Source organism: Larimichthys crocea, chromosome XXIV (genome assembly GCF_000972845.2).
Source record: "Larimichthys crocea isolate SSNF chromosome XXIV, L_crocea_2.0, whole genome shotgun sequence".
Classification (NCBI taxonomy): Eukaryota; Metazoa; Chordata; class Actinopteri; family Sciaenidae; genus Larimichthys; species Larimichthys crocea.
The window spans coordinates 14,728,464-14,751,439 of record NC_040034.1 but is presented as its reverse complement, the minus strand read 5'-3'; the positions used below and the strand labels follow the sequence as shown (position 1 = coordinate 14,751,439).

The window sequence follows — 22,976 nt, the reverse complement described above, 5'->3', positions numbered from 1 at the left end:
TTAGCAGTCGCATGAAGGTGGGTTCACATACATGTCAGATCTCGAGTTATTTAAACTTGCCACTCATCGAAGCTCATTGCAATATTACTGAACCTGATATTGGAGGACAACCAGTTCACCAGGCGACTATAAACACGGTTGACGTATGTGAGCTGTGTAAACGGGATACCACAGGCTATTAATGGTATTTGACATTCACCTGTCATTGGAGAAGCTGACTCCTAATTTGTCTGCAGCTCGATTGTAATGTTGTTAAAGGTGCTGAAGCCAAGAAAGTGAAGCTCTTTGTTGATAGAGTCCCACTGATCTGGTTCCTCTATCCAAGCACTACGTTTGACCCCAAAAAGCGGGGTCAACACAGCAGCATTGACAGATTTGTTTTTAACCATGTCAGACCTTGTTCCCTCTTGTTTCCAGTCTTTATGCTTACCCAAATTAGCAATCTGCTGGCTCCGGATTCATATTTACCTAAAGTCATAAGTGGCATCAATTTTGTCATCTGATTCTAGGCATGAGAGTGAAAAAGTGTATCTCCCAAAATGTTGAAGTTAAATATTACTATAACTACACTACTACTATAAGAGTAGAGATATATCGTCAATACTTCAAAATCAAAGCAGCCCTCAGGTTGTCATGACTTGGCCTTTGGTTGGACTTTACCTCACCTTACTCTGTGTCCTAGCCATGACACTTAAAGCCATGGCAAAGCAAAGTACGGGTCATCTCACTCAACCCCTCAAACCTTCCCTCGTGGTTTGACCCACTCAACAGGACCATTGTTGGCTTTCCCAGATGGATCTCCCTCCATGTGGATGGTTTGTGAGCAGTGTCTACAATTTAGACTGGCTCTATGTGGTAAAAAGGGGAACAACTGACTCACAGCTACAAGGGATGTGCATATCCTGTGTGTGTGTGCGCGCATATGAAAAAATCACTGCTGAAGTATGTGGGGGCCACTGTGGCGCACATGTTGAATAGCAGCTCTTCTTGCATTCTTTCTAGCTGAATAACAAGAACTCTGTGTTACACGGCATAACTCTCTCAAAGCCTTCAACGACCACGTTGATGGAGTAGCTGTGCGGGAACCGCCTGTTGGCTTTACCAGGGTGAGAGTTTTGATCTTAATCTGCTATCTGATCACAGAAAATAAAACGCCTCTCAGACACGTCGCATTTCTCTACATCCACCGGCCTTTTATATGCTCATTGATATTCGCAGTGCATGTGACATGATCTGCTGTAAAGTGAATGCGTACAGCGGTGAAGTCATTCATTATAAATTATTTCCCCTTTGGAGGATGAAATCATTTATTCACAGTCTCATGAGGTTAGTGATCCAAAGAGCACGCCCTGACTGGTGACTAATATGTTGTGTCACTCAACCCGCAGACATGCGCTGGATACACTTTGGTGTCTTAAGTTACTGCGATTCATCTTCTTTGTCAATAAAAACAAGTCCTAGGAAGCTTTTTTTTTTTGCCGTAGGTGTCTATGCTGTGACATTTTTTTATCAGGGCTTGCCAATTTCCTCAGTCCAAATGTCTGGCAATGTTTTGCCTGGCAAAGACTCTAACTGTAAAAGAATGACTTTAATAACTATGATATTTTCTTAAAGTTATTTTGAAAACCAAGCTTGTCTCTTTAGGCGCTCGTCCTGCTCCTCAGTAGTAATTTTCTGTGTGCGAGCGAGCGGTTTTGTCTCCAGTGGCGAGCCCTGTGGCCTGCTCGCGTGGAGAAATCGGCCTCACTGGAAACTTGTGGTTGCCTTTTTTTTCTTTCAAGCTAATAACAATATCATACAGTGCATAGGTTCATACTGGCGTGCTTAGGCTTAAACTAATAATAACAATGCTGCGAAAACGCCAGGAACCGGGGTTTCCTGGCGGTTGAGATGATTTTTACTGTTGAAGGAGCTGAGTGAAAGCTGTACTTACACAGTCATGTCGTATTATTAGCCTCATGTATCATTTCTCTCTCTGTTGCTTGCCTTCACTCAACGGATAACATGTTCATTTCTCCTGTAGCCAATGAAATTTTGAATTAAGGAACCTTAATTAACACATTTTATCCTCTTTTCACTAGTTGGTGGGCAGCTTTACTGAAATGATGATTATGTATATATGTGTGTGTGTGTGTGTGTGTGTGTGTGTGTATGGGGGGGGTGTCTAAGTGTTCATGTTTGCTCCCAGACATGCCTGCTGCTTTTGTTAATCATGTTATCATACAGTGCCACAGGCCTTTTTTTTCTAAGCCAACATTATCATACAGTGCCACAGGCCTTTTTTTTCTAAGCCAACAAGTATTTTAACAAGCTGGAAGACTGCACTCATTCTTTCCGATCTTTTACCAGCATCCATATCATCAAGCTTAACGTCTGGGCTTTTTGGCAAGCCGTCCTGTACGTCTTGGCTAGCCACAGGAGTCCAAGGCCATGATACATGCATACATAGCATGAAAAACAGTATCATCTTATGTATGCTGTGGGGCATCTGAGGCGCTTTGATATAGTTTGAGACAAAACAGGCTTCTGCAGACAAGTCAGATCAGGTTAGATTGTTTAAACCTCTGTACAGCTCTGTGGTCTGTGTTATTGCTGTTCAACGTGGGTTACAGTGAGTCTTGGCAGTGTGTATTGTCAGAACACCCTGTTCCCTATTCTTCCCTTTGTCGCTTTCTCTAGCAAACTTTCTTTGCACCTTTTCATTTCTTTCATGCTCTCAGTGGGTGTAGAGGTAACAGTTGCCGTATCTCCACCAGTACTGAGAGCAACAGAGGATGGTTTGTAGTCAGACTTCTGCCTCAAGGGTTAAGTATCCATCTCCATTCCCTCTAAACCCAGCCCTGCTTAGGAGGAGAAGGCTGTGAATAAATACCACCCTTGTCCTCTCATAATGGAACAGCTTGACCTCCCGTGACCTCCGCTGGTCGGAGCATCTGCCTGTCGATTCCACCAGCCTGTCCCGAGGGACATCCCTGGCCTGTCGCATCTGCCTGTGAGCAGTAATTCAATTGGTTGAGGAATTTATTTTACAGAATAAAAATTAAGGACCGGCCTATATAATTTTTCAAAATGACAAAAGAAGCCCGTCAACTGGAATATGCTGTTGATTTATAGCCTGTAGTCGTGTGAAAGTACTTGTTTCTTTCTGGGCAATGTGCATGACGACTGCATAATGAGCTCTGTTCTCATTGGCATTCTCGGTTGGCATGGGGCCTTAATTTAATCATGTTGGTAAGAGCGGTGCACATGTGGCACAGCTGCTAGCGTTTAGTCTTAGTTTTGCCATGCCCTCAGATGAGGTGTCCGCATTGGCTTGTTTCTGTGTTATCTGTCTTTATGAACCACATTCCTCGGTGAAAAGGCTTTGCAGAGCCGGACAAAGGAGTTTGTTCTGCAAAGATTTGTCTATGACTTTTCTGCGGCAATCGAATTAGCTCACGTGCCTGTGTATCCGCGTGACTAGTGAAACTGGTTTTGGTGTTTTTCCTGCAGCCAGCACAGGTCAGTCTTTGTTGTTGCGTTTATTTAGCTCCCCCAATTCTCAAGCGCTTTGTCAAGCACCTGTTCAGGATTATGGGTCGATAACAGCTCCTGACTAATTTCTTGTGATAATTCAACGGTGAAATCTAATCTCACCTCTGCCATTTGGACTTTTTTAGAGTGGCGTTTTATAGAATTCCTGCCACGATGTTAAGAGTCAAAATCTGTTTCTACTTGAAATGAAAAGGAGTCAGGGACAAAGCACAAACGCTCACACGTACGCACTTAAACGCGCACATGCACTGGAACAACAACAATTTTTTTTTTCAAACAGGTTTCCAACATCACTCTGTATACTCCAAAGAATTGCATGTTAACCTATGACACAGTTTGGTGACAGAAACTAGGTCATGGGTTGTGTAGTGACTGAGCATCTGCCCCGCTGGGAAAGAGGCAAGGAGACATGCAAAGTGTGTGTCGACACACACTCGCCACAGGTGTTAAAACCTGTCTGTGTGTTAAGGCTGTCCTCTGCATGATGTGTTCGATGTGGCCTTATTTCTCACACTTAAAAAAAAATAGGCTTTGTCCCCACAAACAAACTGGCCACAACGGTCACATATATTTTTATACACCCAGATGTGGTTGGGGTTTTTTTTGTCATGATTGCCCTACATCTGTGGTCTTGTATATTTAATATGATTTATTTGATCAAATGACACATCTATTGACACAAATAAAAGTTTCGATTTGACATATAGGGTTGTGTCTGCATGACACTTATGCCGTTTGTGCATCAAGTTGCATTCATGTACATCCTATGCAGACATCTGAGATCCTGCTGCATGCACATGAGTAGCCTCAGACATCCAGAACTGGTGGGGATGAGTACAATTTCCTTATGTGTGCGTGTGTGTGTTTGCGTCTCCACACTGGCTCCACACCAGCTGTCTTGCCCATCATCAGTGCTCTCAGGATGCTGAGCAGACAGTCCAGCTCAGATTTCTCTCCTCTTATCTGTGCCATGGACTGTAACAGATACTGTATATTACGTCCAGCTGGGCTCGAACGTGCAATAAAACAAATTGTTTTGGTTAATGATAACAGGAGCAATAGTGTTTCTGCTTTGCTGTAAAAGCGAGATTGCACTAAGCTTATTTCATAACCTGTTTATTGCTTCGGGAATTTACCAACCTTTGATCAACAACCAGCACAGCAGAGAATATTAGTTATTCTCCTTCTTCTGTAGAGAGCCAGTAGCTGTGAGCAGCTTTATGTCAGAGGATAGTTACTTCATGTGGAGATTTACACGAGCTTTCTCTGTGAGCTCAGAACTGTGTTTACTAAAGCTGTAAAAGTGTGATACACACTTTCTTTTTAGAGGCTGTGCAAGTGTTTAAAGACATTTTTATGCTGTATGTATGTAAACGTGCATGCATATATAGGCTCCAGGTACAGCAGGATGTGTCTAAACAGTGGTGATTTCACCTGATGGATGGTTTATTTAGCCGTCCAGACTGTGGTCCTGTGTTTACAGGGCTCTGATGTAGGTCCACGACCTCATGCTGACAACCCCAGCGCTTTATCGTACCATCTACAGCCGGTCGCCTGGCTCCACTCAGCTCAGCTCAGAGAAGAGAAGAGGATGTATGCTTGTCTCACACAGGCTCAACAGTGTGACGGGAATACTAAAGTGTTCTCTGGTGAATCATCACATTCATTTTGATTTCAAACGGATAGAAACTGCATTCCTGCGTCGTCTAATGAATTCGTGATGTGGTTTCCAATTGACTTTCTAAGAAGAAAAGCAGTCCTGTCAATTGTTTTTTAAAGCTCAGTCTCACTTGTTTACAGCATTAAAAGCAAGTTGATTGTCGCTGAGTTTGCCTTTATATCTAATGCAACATTATATTGCAGCACGCTAACTGATTTGCCAAGTCTAGATGGTTACTCACCAGGTAAAATCTATCCTGAGCACTTAACAGAGACAATCTTTCAGACATCCTAATGTGTTTTTAAAAAAAGCTTTATTAGGGTCTGTAATTGCTTCAGGTAATTGCCTCTAATGGCAGCTCCTTTGTTACCTATCTTAACCTTGACCAAGATGAACAAACCACCCAGACAGGACCAGACTAGTCTCACCACCTCTAATAGACTTAAAGCGTCAGCTTGGGTTGCGCCTGTCAGTTTGTCACAGTTTACGGCTTCAGCAGACATGACTATGATGTATGCACGGGGGGGAAAAGTGCTGAGCTAGTGCCAACAAGTACTACGACCTCGTCCGTTGCCTATTTTCGTATTTTCTCACCTGCTCATTATTTTCATAGATTTGTTTACTTGTGTTATCAGTCAGATGGTCTCCTGACCTGTGCGGTCATAAGAACAATGAATCTTAACAGAGCGAGCTGAGTGATTCATGTTCTGTTTGGCCTGAGTGTGATCTACACTTTGGCCCTTTAATAGGCCATAAAAGGAGAGCCATTGCCAGTTGGAGCGCTAGTTTACCATGAACATATGGCCTCGCCTTGGCATAGGGAGATAATATTTGAATTACCATATCCATTAGTGTCAACCTGTCCTCTGGCTTTTCCAAGTTTAAATCACATGCTAGTGATCCATCAGCTTACACGGTGCCAACAGATTTCTGAGTAAAGCAGTGGGCAAAAGTTACTCCAGGGGGGCTGCAACTGGTGCTCTACACCCGGGGTGGGGGAGGCCACGAGGGCAAAGTCCCTCTGGCGTCAGAGCGCCTCAAGAATGCAAAGAGGGATTAATGCATGTCTGTGGCAGTGATGGATGAGACTGGGAGACACACACACACACAAACACACACACACACACACATACATATACATACATATAGAGATATGTACACCCATCTGGATTCTGGACTCTTTGGCCCTCCCAGTGCAGCAGCTTAGGTGTGTGTGTGGTTTGTGTGTTTGTGTGTGTGTCTGCTGGGACAAAGCCAGACTTGGTTGTTTGCCCTACTACCCCAGATAGAGCTGTATTCACCAGCCGCATGTCATTTTGAGTGGAAGTCCAACCTTTTGTCATGCTAGTTCTTGGTTGTGTGATTTGTTTTTATCCGTTTCAAATCGCAGATGAATCGATTTTTTTTTCCCTCGATAGATTTTTCTTTCCTCTAGAGGTCAGTGATTGATGCTGCGTGTGTGTGTTTGTGGTTTTAAATATGTATGTGCGACTTCTGCTTTCTGTACGACACCCATCAATTACTGCACACTCACACTTCTATCTGCTCCCAAATCCCCCACACCTCATTGTTTCTCTAAAACCTCTGGTGATTCTGTGTGACCTCTAGCAGCTAGCTCTGTGTGACTGATATTGTACCGCAATGGTCAATGATCTCTGATGGATCACCTTAGGGAGCCTGGAGTGTGTCTCACATGACTGCCGCAGTACACTACAGTGGCTGCTGCTATGGTAATGAGTGAGTGAGTCGCGGCCTGATCGTATTAATCAGTAGAGCTCACGCCACGGAGCGTGTGACAGATTATCCTGCAGCGCACAAAGGACAGCCACAGTCACTTCCAGTGGAGATAATACAGTTTGCGAATTGGTTTAATGCATCTGTATTACGTAGGCGTTCTCACTCATATGCGGAACAACACCATAGTTGCTGTGAACCGTGGCAAAAAGCTGAGGAGGGGAAAAAGGTTTTGTCTTTAATGATGATGCCTGAGATTTAAACTCCTGAAGGTTCACAACTCATGTCGTTGTTTCTTTCCTGTTTCTCCGCCTCAAAGGCACCTTTCTTTCTGTATCTCTTATCAACAGGAAGATAATTAGATATCTCTTCCCCCCTCTGTGCGTGGAAGCTGCCATGCTTTGCCCCGTCTTTCTTGGGCAAGGCTGGGCGAGTGCTTGTTTCCCCTGGAGACCCTCTTGGTGTCTTATCTGACCCCGCGGCTGCTAAATACTCCACATGGTTTGTGTGCATCTCCTGTCACTCATTCTGTTTCTTTTACCGTCACCTCCAGGAGTTTTCTTTATATCTCTAAAGCGTGGAGAAGACATGGGCTCTAATAGCTTTCGCTCTGGTTTGATTAGACTATATGACACTGACACAAAGCTGAGTAAACAACTTGGCTGAGATTTCTGCTGCAGCACAGATGTTGACGTGCGTCTGAACATAATGATTGCACCAGAAATCAATCTGGCTGAATTGTTTTGGAATATCAGTCAATCTGAAAGCAAGATACTGTATCTCTGGATCAAGTTCAAGTACATGCCGCGTTTGTGTGTGCGCGCGCACGTCTTTGCCTTTTTTCCTTCACAGATTTAACTCTCAAAACGACCTTCTTCTGTCCATTAAGCTGCTTAATTAGCAGTGACGCTGATGGAAAGCTGATTTGCACCTGCAGTCTTCCAGCTGTTGTGATCTCACACATGCACGCACACACTCCATCTTTTTGTGAGGGCTGTTAACCTATTCCTCCCTCTGCCATTCAAAACACACGCGCAAAAATGCGCACGCTTTCAGACACATACACACTATCAGGCAGCAGATGGGTACTGACACCCCCTTGAGGATGTACTGAGCCAGTGTCTCCCCGAAACAAAGCATCAGATGATGTTTCCACCACGTTTCTTATTTTAGATTTTTTTTTGTTTTTTGCAGAGAACAAACCCTCCGGTGCTGTCCTCTCCATACAACACACTAACGCCACACGCAGACACACATCAACCTTCTTTTGTTAGCAGAGAGCCTGCATGTGGCGACACATCCTGGTTAATTTAAAGCAGGGCACTCTGTGTTTTGGGCTGCCATGTCTGACAGGAGCTCCCAATCTGTAGAAAATGAACTGAGCTGACAGCAGGGGGAGGCTGGCAGAAAATAGAGATTTCACTGTGTGGGACAGAGGCATGAGGAGGCGGAGAAGGAGCAATAGAGGATGGATCATGGGAGGGATAACCTTTTGAATTATTTGAATGTTACAGAACACGAAAGAAACTTTTTCTTAATGTGAGCCAATTTGTATGAAGGTTGTCTCTATTTTTTGATGTCCAGTTTAAGAAAATAATAAAGTTCCCTCCCAGTAGTTGAATTGTTTAGAGGAGTGGAGGGGTGGAGTGGATTTGAGGGTGGAAGCCAACCACCGAACAAAAGACTTGACCTTTCACCCTGACTTAAAGCATCCCAGCCTAAGTAAATTCCATCAGTCTACGCCCCGAATTCCTCCGGCCATTTAGTTATCGTTTCTAATTTCCAGGCCCTCGATATTTAAATCCATGTTTCTCTGTGAGGCAGTTTACTAATCTCTGCTAAAATGAGCAATTAAGATCAATTTATTTCCTCCCAACGGTACATTTCGTTCACAAATTGCCGCAAACTGCAGTCCCCAGCGAGCAGGATAATCAATGGCATCAAACAATAAACGGCCTCCAGCTATGAGAGTGGCTCCATCACGCTGTTTAGAAGTGAGACAAGAAATATTAGCTTGTCAGCTGAAAACCGACTCTCCCCCGACTCTTTCTCCGCAACATTTGTCAAGCCGGTCCCACGAGCATCGCTCGACCGGTGTGAGTTTTTCATCGGAGATAGATTATTGCAAGCAGTCCATCTGAGGTTAAATGTGATAGAATTTATCTGTTTTACATAAAACCAATCATTTACATGGAAAGTTATAAGGTGTCTGCCTCTACCTCTTCTTTCAGGTCAAGGCATTAATCGGAGGCATCTATTTGTTGTGGTGTGCAGCCAGTGTGCTGAACTTTTATTTTTGATCATTTAGTTCAGAAAATGTTGAATTGTGGATATTTTACTTTAAAAAAAATTGTAATTACCAAAATTGCTGTTGATTAATTAGCTGTTAATGGACTAATTGTTATAGCACTAGTGTAAAAACAAGAGTCTACAGTCACGTTAGCAGCTTTGTGAGGCTGTACTTTGAGCTTAACACTAATATAAACATGCCAACATGCTTTATACGATTTAGACGGGTAACCCTAACCCTAGGTTTACCACACTCACCATATTAGTAGTATATAACATTTTGACCTGATAGTTGAACAAAATGAAAAGTTAAGGGATCAAAGTTCAAACCACATGCTGCCGCTATAGTTGTTGAGTAATTACAAGAAAGACCAAAAATGTGAACCTTGAAGAAAAGCTAGGAGATAGTAAGATTTCTTGCTCTGGGGACCACAATTGTCTGTATTTCAGTCCACCAAATAATTGTTGAGATAACTTTATCAGATCAGCGTTATCGAAGTTTATGACCTGATGTTGGTTTCACGGTCGTAATTGTGGTCACAAATTGGAGGAAAGGATTTCTGCGAGGGACTTGTCACACTGCCATTATTGACTAAAGAGGCCGTCAGGGGTCATCTAAACCTCCGTATCAGTGGGGATTCTTGGTGTTTGAAAGCTTTATCCCAAAGCAAAGCTCCGCCGATAAACTCTTTGAAGCCTGTTTAGCCACGCATGCAGCACTCCCGAATTCCTCCATGAGAAAGCCTGTTGGGTATCTGAGTAAGATATACAAAGGTATGGGTCTCAGTAATTATCATGATGGAGTGCATTTTGATGTTCAGCTTCTGAGTTGAGCATTAGCTCAGCAAATGAAGATGTGAGCATGAGTCTGTTACACACAGCTTGGATGTAGAGGGATTTAATTTGGCTCTGAGGAGCTTGATGGAGCCTTAATTGATCTTAATTAGGGGTCAGACCATTTGGCCCCGTTTTGGAATTAGACCCAGCACCTGCTCTGTATGAATATGCATCACAGCGGCCCTCCCTGCCCTCTCTTTTTTTCTTAGCGCCTCACTCCTTTCAGTGTGTTGTTGACCAACCTTTTAGCTGCCTCCATCTATACCCAGACAAAGGGTTTTGAGAGGAGCTCAGGCTTGGCCACGAGGACTATTGTGTTGTTGACAATGTTGTTTAGCTCTTGTGAACGCTGCTAATATTGTGTCCCTAAGCTGACGTCTCTATGTCAAGCAGCCGGCTGATGGAAGACTGCTCTACAGCTGCTCATGCAGCGTTGCGTGGTCATGGCTTTGAATAGCTATTCAAAACCAAGATGAATTTCTAGAGAGGAACCTGATTGTGTATCTAGTTAAATAGACTCTCATGTTTTCCATTTGGAGGAGTGGTGCAAGATCTCCCTGAACACCAATAACGTTCAACCAGCTCCTCTGGAATAAACAACTGGCTCGCGGGAGAGTTGGGAGCAGCTTTAGGAACAGTTTGGCACATTTGGTCCAGTTCTGATGCTGTGTTGCGCTCTGGTGTGGCTTTCTGAATGTGTCCAGTTTGACTGTATGACCACAGTTATGTGAACCATAGACAAATGGAGGCGCGTGTGTGTTTTTAGACTGACGGCGGTCTCAAGTTCGTCTCCTCTGAGATGAGGCTTAGTCACAACAGCAGAAATTCTAATTCCAGCGAAGGCTTTGACTCATTTTCTTGCATTTTTGTTCCTCAAAATAATCTGATCATTGGGCTCCTCCGTTCCTTAGAAACTTTCAAACATCTTAGCCCTAACTTTGTTTCTCATGTGTTATTTCCTCTTTTTCACATAAAGCCTCTGAACCTTTCTCTTATTCTATGGCTCACACTTACCCGTATGTATACACACACACCCACACATATATACATACACTCTTTCTTTCTGTTTCCTCGGTAGCTGACTGCCTCCGTGGCCTCCTCCTTGGGTCATTGTGGTATTTAGGGTCAGACAAGAGCTCCAGTCATTGCGCCCTCCCCAGTGCCTCCCAGGCAGCGCTGTAGCCAACTTACGCCAGCTTGTCTGGCCCAATCGCCTCAAACAGCTATGGAAAACCGCCTGGACTGTAACAAGGCCTGCATCCTCCTCCTAGCCAACGGAAAAGCTGGATATAGGAAAAACAACACTGTGGAGTAGTGGAGCCTTTTTTTTTTTTTTGCAGTGAAATGGATGAGAGCTATAAAACATCCTTGCTTCTCTTTCTCAGAGAGCTCCTCTGTTGAGAACTTTTCACTTTTTCCTCCCAGCTCTCTTGCTTTTCCTCTTGCTGCTCCGTTACCCAGGGTTACCCCGGGAGGATTGTGATTCGCTGCTGCTTCGGAGCCGGGAGGGAGTTTCCACGTGTCCTCCAGTGTGTCTGGGCGTGTGAGTCAGATGCGGCGTGTATGTTGCTTTAAGACTCAACGAGCCTTCACAGGGAGAATCCACTTTGAGATCACACAACAGCAGCTAGATTTCTCCTTTGCAAGCTGTTCAAAGAGCTCTTAGATTAAAGCCCGGGGACAGAGAGGTAAGGGATGTTATGGCCTCTGTGTTTTATCTTTCTCTCCCTTTGTTTCTCCTATTTACTGGATTAAGAGGAGGCTGGGCTGAAGAGGTTGCATTGTGTTTCCCATTGTCCAGATCCACAGATGTGGGTTACACTATGTGTTTGAATGAGTGAGTGCTGTTTAGTTTCCAACTGTATCTGTAAGATAGTAGTTTGTGCTTTAGTTTTTATCTCTAGTGTATGGTCTGCCTAGCTGTAAAAGCTTGCCACATGTAAATGAAGATACAACAAAGTGACCCTTCACAATCTCTTATCACTTCTGCTGCTGTGTGCTTCACAGTTGTCACGTTCACTCGTGAGAATAACTGAGTTTGACAAACTTGCCACTTTGTCTAAACTTTGTATCTCGTGCTGAAGTTACTGGTTACTTGCTCAGTGGGAGCACATTGCCTGAAAATGTTTGGAAGCGCTTTCATTTTCTTGGCATCACTCTGGAATGACAGTGGCATACGTGTATAAATCTTTCAGGAGGCTGCCATGTCATTTTTGGTCAGGAGCCAGGCGCAGAGCCTCTAAATGCATAATGAAAAAGTCCAAAAGACACTTAACAAGCACTGTGATGGATGTTTGGTGGCTTTGGCTGAATCCACCAAGCAGTAATATGCGCTTTCAGCGAGTGATTCATAGATGGACATTTCTCCTTATAAGCAAACAACCGCAGGATACTTTAAATCTGGTTCATATGACAAAAACTCAGCAGGAGACGGCCCTGCTCTTTTGGCTCCGCTACTTTCTTTTCTTTGCTTCCTGTTGTTGTTGTTTTTGTACTGGAAGAACTTGTGGGTTGTTTTGCATAAGTTTGAATTGAATCCGTGTCGGAAAAGAGTGAAGCTTTTAAGCATACTGCTCCTTTAAGAGCTCAGTTGTCACAGCTCCAGCGGAAAGTGATAAGAGACAAGTCCCGTGGGCTGTGATTTGACAGCAGGAAGGCAGTGTGATTGTGTTAACAGTAACTACCAATAACAAATGACCTCATAGTTCTTATTTCACGGCGTAATATTTGAAACAGCATGGAACATTGCTGCCACTTAATTTTGAAAGAGATTATTTTGTCATTTGCATCTTTTAATTTATGCTTTCTTCCATCAGGACCACATGTTAACTAAGCCTTGTACCATCATGTATTTAATTGCCCCACTGTTGTGGGGGATAACTGCAAAGTCCAGCAAGTTCTCTGTATCTCCAAGGTTTTATGGCATAGTAGGTGAAAAGCTGCAGTAACAGCATCATGATATTACTATGTTAGTTCTCTTGGGAATCGCTCTGCTGTGTCAATAGTTTGCTCCTCAAGTTTAGATTCAAGGACATGGAGGTCAGTGTTTGAGCTTTAGTTCTCTAGACTCTATGTTTGTGAGCAAATCCACGGTGGTCTTCATGTAAGAGCAAGACAGTTTCTTCCTTAACACATGTCTTCACGTACCTGCTGTGTTTATACCATGTCGAGGTGTGGCTCATTCCTTACCATTCACCCGAACTCCAAATCCAAGATACACACAGTGCCAGACTAAACATGGAGCTTACGTGGGAGTCACCCAAGGGCAGCCTGAGAAGAATGCCAGGTCATGGGGTGTGTCGGTGTTGCGTTAGGGTGGCAATGGTCCCTTGGTCCATGAGCAGATGGCCTGTAGGAAGCCTATTGATGAGAACACAGCGCTGAAGGGGAAGAAGGAGGAGGAGTTCAGACTGGGGCGCAGTGGTTTGAAGCTAAAAGGAAGACTTGTCTTGTTGTTCTCCCAAAAAAACAGTCGCACAATACTCCAGTTCAAGTCGCAGCAGAAGGCGAACGTGTGTGTGTCCTTAGGTTTGTGTGTTGGCGTGCCTTTGAGCCTTTCATAGCCACGGCCTTGCTCTGCGTGAATAAACTTTGCAAGAAAGGCGTCAGCGGTGGTGTTTTAAAAGAAGGCAGTCATGGTGACAAGTTCGACAAGCAGCTTTATGCCGAGTCCTAGTGTTGTCAGCAGCTGCTTTCTTGGCCTTTACTCCACAGAGAGCATTGTTTACTTACTCTCCATTCATGTAGAGGGACTTTAAAAAAAACCATCACTTTCCTGGATGCAAGACAAAATATTCCTCTGTTTTCTATGTTTACTGGGAACTAGTGACAGATTTCAAATTTCAGGTGGTATGTATAGAAATATTTTGTGTGAGGACTTGAGTAAAAAAATGACAGATTTATAGGTTAATGATGGAATTCAAATGCTCAGTCAGACTAGTCAAGTGCAGTTGACCATGCATCCATAAGGCTTATCGGCTTGGCTTTGCCTAGAGTCCATGTGCACCATGGCCCCAGTTCACCCAGCATGACAAAGCTGCAAATTCTTCTTGTGTTACTGGCAGAAAGCTGCTTTAAATAGGTGGTTTCAGGACTATAGTAGCCCAGACTATTTCTCTCACTATTAGTGCTGCTTTTATTCAATATCTTCCCCCTCACAAGGAATGAAGCAAGTGTTTGGTTAATCCTCTGATCAGCTCAGAGCGATGATTCAAGTTCATCACCAGGCCTACATGTCTGCAGCCAAGTTTCCACTGTTCTTTCAAGTGCTACTTTTTTTTCTCTCGTTCGAAATAATTTAAAGTAAAACAGAATCATTTCCTTGCGTGGATCTTCGTCGTGTTTGATTTGTATTTTTTTTGTAATACAAATCTAGATCTTGCCCCCCCCCCACCCACAATTGCTTGACATTTAAAATGTTTGAGCTCCCTCTCAACATCATGTACCGGACACACTCAGACAGTAGTCCATTTACTCAGTTAACACTGTTTAATCTCACCTCATAGTCAAGGTGCATCCAAGCAAGAGCAGATAAACTCCTAATGCCACAGATCACTTAATCCTGAAAGTTAGGGCTTTTGGCAGGGGAGTGTTTACACTGTAACCTTACACATGCTGCACGTGTGCACCTAGGCTTAGCGGCGTTACCGCTATTTGAAAGCCTCCCTTGAGTGTGCACTTACATGCATGTAAGTGGGTTATATTACACGCAGAAGACTGTCACACTGCTTCTCAGAAGATGCCTCTACAAAGAGCGCTCCTCAGCCGTTTCTGGTTTTTGGATGCTGCCCCTGGACAAATTTGGCGGTGACTAGTGAAAAAAAAAAAAGGAGCAAGCTAGGATTCCAAAGTTTAAAAATAAACAGACGGGCAAACTGTAGCCGGCTTTCAAAAACTTTCCCAACTCCGATCAAAGACGACGTCATTTACTTGTGGGGAGGTGGAAAAATGCTACTAATGTTTGGTTTGGATGGCTGATTGGGAGAGAGTTGGGGGGTGGAGTGAATTTTTAAACTAGTCATACTGTAGTGCCAGGGTGGCATGACTGTACTGTGGTGTGTTGTATCGCACAAAGTTCGGTTGGTGTGATTCTACCGGGAATGTGATCGGAGATACTTAAAGGCTGCATAGTTTTTTGAGAGGAAATGTTTTTGTCTCTGGGATCTTGGCTGAATCTTTTTTTTTTTTTTTGAAATACTGCCACTAAAACATATTTTTTTCCAAGATATAAAACATCTTAAACTCCCACAAGTAGGAAAATCTCAGATGCTGCCGATGCTTTGTTTATCCCAGCGAGAAACAAGTGCTGCCTACCAAACACTGTCCTCTCCCAAATGCTGGGGGATTAGGTCGTCTCTTTAAACTGTTATCAAACGTTGAGCTCATTGCATGTGGTGAATTGCAGTCCTGTGGAAAGAGGCCGAGCACTAAGTCAACTTCTCTCTGCGTGTGTTTCAGATGAGCCAGACGACAAATCAGGAATCAATTTATTTTGAGAAATGAGGCGGAAAGAACCTTCCACATAGGAGCTCCAATCTGAGAAGAGACTTTCAGACCGGTGAGTGTAAGAACTGTGGCCTTCATATGTGGGTTTCATGCTTGATTTTATTTAACTGGTATACTCATTAAAGTCTGTTAATTCCAGTTAAAGATGGATGTTACTTCAAATAATTTATTTGGTAATATTTTTAAACCTGGATTTGTTTTGTAGCGCCTTCACATAGGGTGTCAGTCCCTTCCACATGTTTAGAGGTTTGTTTAAGTTCCTAATCTACTTGGTGTCCTAATTTGAAGGCTTGAAGACTGATGAAGGTATTTAGTCTTACCTATTATGTAAGCACATCACAGACAGTACTCTCTTACAGTCCAAGAGGTTAATGTGCTATAACATCATGTGCTATAGCGGCTGTCCGTCACTAATGTAAGAGTGTTATGGACAGTCTGGAAGTGATCTTGCATTGTCTTGAACTCTGTCACACATAACAGCCATAGCAGCTTAAAGCCCATCCATCTGATTTGACTTTTCTATAAAAAGAATGGAAGACTGTAGTAAAATGAGACCATACAGGTTAATGACCAGATGTGAATTACATGAGGAAGATATTAGACCTGCTGCTGTTTTACCCTGGAAACACCCACAATGATGGTGTGTGTGTGTGTGTAAGGTATGGTTTTATGGGAGTGTAGTCATTATTGTTTATGAGTAATAAGTTAATTTTATGTCTCTGATGAGCTGGCATCATGTCAGACTATGCCATATTTATTATACTCCCTTATGTTATGTTTCTCTTTTGCTATTTTTTTTCCAGGCAGCAATGGGAAATTCAGAGAGCCAATATAGCATCCAGGGCCCCAAAGGAACCAGCTTTGTGTTCCCTGGGAAACCGAAGCCATGCTCACTGAAGCTTCGCTCATCTGACACTCTGTCTCCCCACACATGGTGGAAAAGTGCCCCATTAGGCTCAGGGTACAAGGCCAGATGTGTCGGTCGTGGCTGTTTGTCCCCTGCTAAAAGTCGGCCGCCTTACTCCCCTAGGCACTATGACTATGTCTCAAAGGGAACAAGGGGCAACCCAAGCGAGCATCGCTGGCATCGATCACCCCGATGTGGTATACAAAGGCGACATATGTCAGATGAATATGAGGATAATCCATATGGGGCTGATCTTAGTGGGCGCACACTGAATGGACAGAGTGATGAGCATGAGGCTTTAGAGGAACAGAGCAGCCCACGGGTTGTGATCAAGAAGGATGGCAGTCTCCGGGTGGAGTTCACAAACACCTCAGGCAATCCTCTCCTTCTGGACGAGGCTTCTGGTCCTGTACAACTGCTCAAGTTCTCCCCTAACCTGGAGTCTGCCTCCACTCCTAGTCTGCCTGGCTCAAGTGGCAGTAGACAAGAGGGCCACTGCAGTGGTCCACCGCCAGCCTCTACCTCCTCAACGGCCAGGACCAGCAAGGGAAGCTCACTGAGCTCTGATGGTTCCTGGTATGACTCTCCATGGGGGCCCAGCACAGAGCTGTGTGAGCAGGACCAACCCTGCTCTGCCAGCAGGACCCTAGTCCACTCCCCCATCCACCAGCTGGACTCTTTTACTGAACAGTCTGCCCCAGTGTCCATCACAGACCTCTACAAGGACTCCACAATGGCTGCCACCTTTCCTACAGCCAGGGACCTTGCCTCCCAGTTACAAGAACCTCCACCAAGCCAGAGGCCACACCGAGCCTCTTTTGCATCAGTCCTGGATGTTCCACTGGAGGAAGAATGCCCTGATGCTCGCCAGTATTCATCATATACCCTGCCCTGTCGCAGGGCCAAAGCCCACACCATGAGTGAGGATCTAGACCAGTATCCTGACCAGGAACAGCACCAGGAGCAGACTGGACCTGATTTCATCTTCCATAAGAAAGACTCCATCAAAAACCGCATAAGACGCCTCAGTGACTGGACAGGCAGCCTCAGCCGCAAGAAGAGGAAGTCTCAGGTAAGTTTGGCCTGGATGAATAGTGGGGATCACATTGATTGCATTTTTTAAAAGATGTACACTCCTTTATCACTCACAGGGGGGTTCATACAGAGATCTTCTCTTCTTGGTATGTAAAACAAAAGGTTGAATACATGTAGTGTTTGCAGCCAACCCCATAACTTATACCCCTCATAGTTTACGCACAGTACAGAGTAGATAAATGCTCTCTTTTTGTAGTCTGCTGTAGTTGTAGTTACCCCTAGCCTTAGAGCTACAGCTTAGTAGACAGGAGAGGCCTCAGTAACAGCCACACACAGATAGTTTCCTGTCTGGCAAGGTTTATTTGATTGTGAGCCACAGCGGTGGTCCTGGCATGGCCAGGAACCAACCACCGTCCTCTGGTCCTTAGCACCACAACACCAGCTGTCTGAGGACAGGGCACAGTGGGGCGGCACAAAATGAAATTTGTAAGGCGGCCAGCGCTGGGTCTTGTTGTTTTTGTGAGGGTGGAACAGGGATGAGAGGTACTTTCTATTACAATGTTAGACATGGATGAACCGACAAGGAAGAGAAGTTGGGCGCTGGTGTGCAGATGTCATGATGACTGTATCTGGGTGGGTACATCTGAGTATTATTGCATACGGATTGTGATTGGTTGTTAAATGTACAGTACTTGTTGCATGTTGATGTTTTTAGTTTAGCTTTTGTTTGCAGCATGTAGGCTGTGAGGGCGATCTCACAGAATGACAGAGAAAGATACCGAATACTATTAATTAAGGAAGTGCATAGAAATTCAGAAATAGAGCATGGATACATTAAATTCCAAGCATATGACGTACAGAGCAGACAGCTGATACATTTTCCCAGTAGTTAAATGATACTTACTGAACCATACAGGCACGGGTCAGGAGGAGAGGTTGGAAATAACCGCAGTTTGCCTGCATGTGTTCCTCACATGATTTTACGAACCATGTGATTTTTGTCCTACAAACAGTACGTTTTTAATAGCTTTAGTTTGACATCAAACATTTGTTGGAACTGAGCACGAACTCGTGTCCCTCTCTGTCTTTGAGGCTTGAAAGCCAATTGTTTCTGCATTAATTCGTTTAGCTTTGCCTTGTAAAAGTTTTAAGAACGCTGTTTGGGCACTGCCAAGGGAATAGCTGTAAGCCTTTGAGAGGCTCTGTTAGTGTGAAACTAAATCCTAGCTGAAGATTTAACCCCACCCCTCCTCTAATGTAAATGAATGACTTCTGGTTTTTCTAGCTGTTGTGTGGTACAGATTTTCTGGGCTCCTCTCACAGTCCTTAGAGAGTAAATCTGCTAATAGGGATTGGTGTTCACTCAGTTGGGTCTGACAACAAACCAAAGGATAAAACAGAACAACCGTTGTATTCAGTTGACCTTCTCTTCTTTGTTAGAGTAAGAATTTGTGAGTTTCTCCTTGTGCTTTAGCAGCGAATGCTAAGTGAAATATATGAGATACTTTGCCCTGACACTGCAACTCGGTCCTGTAGTGACAAATACGCAGCAGACTGACAGTATTCATTTAAGCTTTCACTTTACATTAGTAACGTCTGCCTCTAAATCTCCTGCTAGTCGTAATGCCATGCTAATCTATCATGGGTGCTTGGCTGTTTAAAGGGGCTGGCTATAGGACCCGCTGATTTACTTCAGTCATCCAGAAATAAAGCATATAGAAAGATGTTTTTCCTTACAGAGATCCTCACGAAACATTTTAATATTGGTATATATTTATAGTATTGGTAAATTTTAATTTTAAACTACATTCACACTAGTTGACATAGTTTAATTGGACACATTTAAAGCAAAAAAAAAACCAGAATTACTGTTTGATACCTGCAGCTCTCAATCATAGTGACTGTCATGACCTGCAACAAGTTCATGGATAGGTTACTGCCGTGCTTTAAGCTAATTATGGCCCTGAATTTCTTCTGTCCTTTGGGGGCCATTTTGCCGACTGCCAAACCTCAGTGGCATATATCTCCAAGGCCTGGATACAGTGCCTCCTTTCAGCTCAACCCAAAATCAGGAGCACCTTCAGCTCTGATTCCCTTCCACCTGGACTCTGTTGTGGGTTTAAAGGTCACACCACAACCCTGATGCCAAAGGCCAAGAACCTGCTTGTAATGAAAAGCAGCTGGAATACAACTGGGAGGGGGTGGGCACATTCAGACTAAGCTGAAAAAGACCCACCCTGTGCTCAGTACACATTTCCTTACGGCTTTATTATACAAATACTGTGTGTTTTGTGGTGGCGGGTGGACGTAATGGTTAAACAAAGACTATCCTCAACTGAACGCTGTGGGTTCAATAAGTTCATTGCTGTCCTGGAGCAGAACACGGGCTCTAAGCTTTCTGGTTACAGGATGTGATAGGAAAATACTCCTTCAGGAATCAATAAAAACACGATTCCAGTATATTAACAATAGTAATAGCATAAATGAAGATGGAGAAGGCATGGATGATGCTGAGTGAGACGCAGGGACAAACAAAGACGGAGGATGAGCTCCGGCGTGATGGCACATACTGTCTGTCTGCATGTTGAGAGCACTCTGCTCTGTTGCCAGGGGCAGAATCAATGCTGCAATCTAGTCAAGTGTAGGTATGCTGTCATTAGGCTTGAAAGAGTGCAATTCCATCAAGTGTTCATTTGGGGAATTGGGAAGCCGCAGTCGACCTCAAATGACGTGAAATTGTCTGAGCCTCGAGGTTTCCAACCTCCCAGGTGCCATCACAGGAAATTTGTCCCACTTTCTCAGCCTAGCGAAAGATTCAGAGACTGTAATGTAGACTTTGAAGTAGGTTTCAGTGTTTTGACTTGATTTTTTTTTTCAAGAGTTTCTCCTCCAGTTTTGCAACACCTTGGGCTAAGCACAGTTTTGTCCCAATGTAAGCTTTGTTGTAGATGGAGGTGTATACATCTGGGGGCGAATATGTGTTTAGATGAGAACAGCTAGTTAACCAGTCCAACACTCACCTTCTCTACTTGTTGTCCCTCATCAGGAGACCAGGTACAAGGACCTGAGCGATGCCTTTGACAGTGGGGTTGATGGCCTGACTGCAGACACCAGCTCCCCTTCCCAAGTTTCAAGCCTCCTCTGGTTCCCAGGAGCCTCCAGGGCCCAATCATCGGGAGCCATTCACCAAACGACCAGCGATGCCATCCGCCAGAATATCTATGAGAACTTCATGAGGGAGCTGGAGATAGGCACTGGACCAGGCGGTGGAGGGGCAGGCGGTGAAAGAAGAGACCCATCCACGGGCACCGAAGAAGGAGAGAGCAGCAGCGAGTCGGCTGAGGGCTCCCTGGAGCAGCTGGATCTGCTGTTTGAAAAGGAGCAGGGGGTGGTCAGACGGGCCGGCTGGCTTTCTTTCAAACCCCTCGTCACCCTGCACAAGGACAGGAAGCTGGAGCTGGTGACCCGCCGCAAGTGGAAGCAGTACTGGGTGACTCTGAAAGGTGAGCTTGAATGTAGGAGGTGGGGTGTGCAAGTGAGGGGAAACAATTACATGCCTTGAAATTGAGTTAAAGAATGTGCTGACCTGTGGTTTTTAAATAGGTCAAAGTTATGCAGATTATCCAAAATGTAATTAATTCAATAATTCGGTTTTGAGGAGTGGGGAGGGGCAGATTTGTCGTCGTGTCAGTATTTCTACTCTCTCTCTTTTCCAGGATGCACGTTACTGTTCTACGAGACTTACGGTAAAGGCTCTCCGGAGCAGGAGCTGTCACCTCGCTATGCTCTCTTGGCTGAGGACAGCATTGTCCAGGCTGTTCCCGAGCACCCGAAAAAGGAGAATGTTTTCTGCCTCAGCAACTCGTATGGAGACGTTTACCTCTTCCAGGTGAAGCACGCCAGTTAGTCCCTGAACATTTCTTTGAAATGTTGCATTAGAAAGTCACAAGTTATTGTTTGACTGTAACATATTGCCACATTGTTTCCCTTGCTCTCATACAAAACACTGCACCATCCTATATACGAATGATCACTAAAGTAACACATCAGTACACGGTTGTAGTTGAATTATACGAGGCAGACACTTCCCTTCCTTTAAGTGTAGCATATGAAATGACAAATTTTGCCGAGTTAGGACCCAAACTTTCCAGCTAAGGGGTCTGAGAGCACGTCCTATTTGACCATTGTGCTTACTGACCTACATATTACTACCAAATTCAGGCCTAACCTTAGCTCTTTCCATGCATCCTCCTCCATTTTAGGATTACAAACTTCCCAGAGTGCCATATGTCGTGGTGCCTGGACCTATATCTAATCAAATAATGTGTAGTTGACATGGCCCCTAGAGACATTAAGAGAGGTAATCATTCTGTAACATGAAGACAGCATGGGTTTTATTCTTTTTAGTTTCGACAACATGGCCTGTTGAGCATGATTCATTTTCCTTCTAAACGACTGATTTCTGAACCAGCGTGCTGCTTCTGAGTGAATCACCATATAAAGACACAATGATGATGATCATATAATGGCTCATTAAGAGGCAAAACGTATGTTTGATTCCAGCAGTAGATCTGAGCTTTTTCATAGAGACACCATTAATCACATTTTTTTTATTGATCCAGCAAAGCCCAGCTTGCCACCCAATGATCTTATTGTGATATACGATTGAATAACACAATAGCAGTACATTGGCAATCCAGGTAGATTAATCAACTGTCACATCTCTGAATCCAACTTGTAACGGGAAATATTGGCCTGGCTGCTTCATCAAATCGAACTTCCTCTCTCTCTTTGCCCTTACAGGCCAGCAACCAGACCGACCTGGAGAACTGGGTGACAGCCATCCATTCTGCCAGTGCCTCCCTTCTGGCCAAGCGCCAGGGGAAGGAGGATACAGTGCGCCTGCTGCGGAGCCAGGTCCGCAGCCTGCTGCAGAAGATCGACATGGATGGGAAGATGAAGAAGATGGCCGAGCTGCAGTTGACGGTGGTCAGCGACCCCAAGAACCGCAGGGCTATTGAGAACCAGGTGAGGCGATGGTGAGAGGCAATGTTCTGATGGTGAGAATATCAGAGGCCTCTGTCATAAGTAGATTTTGTACGAGCATTGATAGATTAGGAGGTGTGACATTTGCTCTTTTCATGCCGAGTTATGATCCCTAGACTCCTCTGTGTGTCGCTATTCCATGTGATTTGTATGCCCTACTTAATTTTCCTGTTTTTGTGTCTGTGGTGACAAGCTTGTTCTTTATTTTTGTCTTTGGGTGGGTGGGTGAAGTGTCCTAAATGCATCAGTCCCCAAACGCATCGCGACAGGCCCAGGGGAGCAGCTCACTCCCTAAGCATCAGATTGGGATTCCAGATGTTTCCTGGTAATGGGCTCTCAACATGCATTATCCTCTTCCTCCTCCTCCTCATGGCCTGGGGGAGAATCCAAAGCACCCAGCGCTGTGCTGTAGCCCACATACAGCAGATT

The 22,976-nt window shown here is 44.4% G+C and overlaps 1 protein-coding gene across 3 annotated transcripts in view; it reads left to right on the top strand.

Annotated features, from left to right (window-relative positions):
• Nucleotides 1-22,976, top strand: part of tiam2a (TIAM Rac1 associated GEF 2a) — a 67,906-nt gene that overhangs the window by 6,048 nt on the left and 38,882 nt on the right. The window contains exons 1-6 of one of the 3 annotated variants that reach the window (XM_027274677.1): nucleotides 11,493-11,742; nucleotides 15,512-15,611; nucleotides 16,363-17,538; nucleotides 20,548-21,004; nucleotides 21,218-21,390; nucleotides 22,305-22,529. In XM_027274677.1, the coding sequence (XP_027130478.1) occupies nucleotides 16,369-17,538; nucleotides 20,548-21,004; nucleotides 21,218-21,390; nucleotides 22,305-22,529 (2,025 nt within the window). In that variant the 5' untranslated portion in view covers nucleotides 11,493-11,742; nucleotides 15,512-15,611; nucleotides 16,363-16,368. Of the gene's footprint in view, nucleotides 1-11,492; nucleotides 11,743-15,511; nucleotides 15,612-16,362; nucleotides 17,539-18,038; nucleotides 18,135-20,547; nucleotides 21,005-21,217; nucleotides 21,391-22,304; nucleotides 22,530-22,976 lie in introns of those variants that run through there. The other 2 variants (XM_010731267.3, XM_027274678.1) reach the window with 2 other exon arrangements.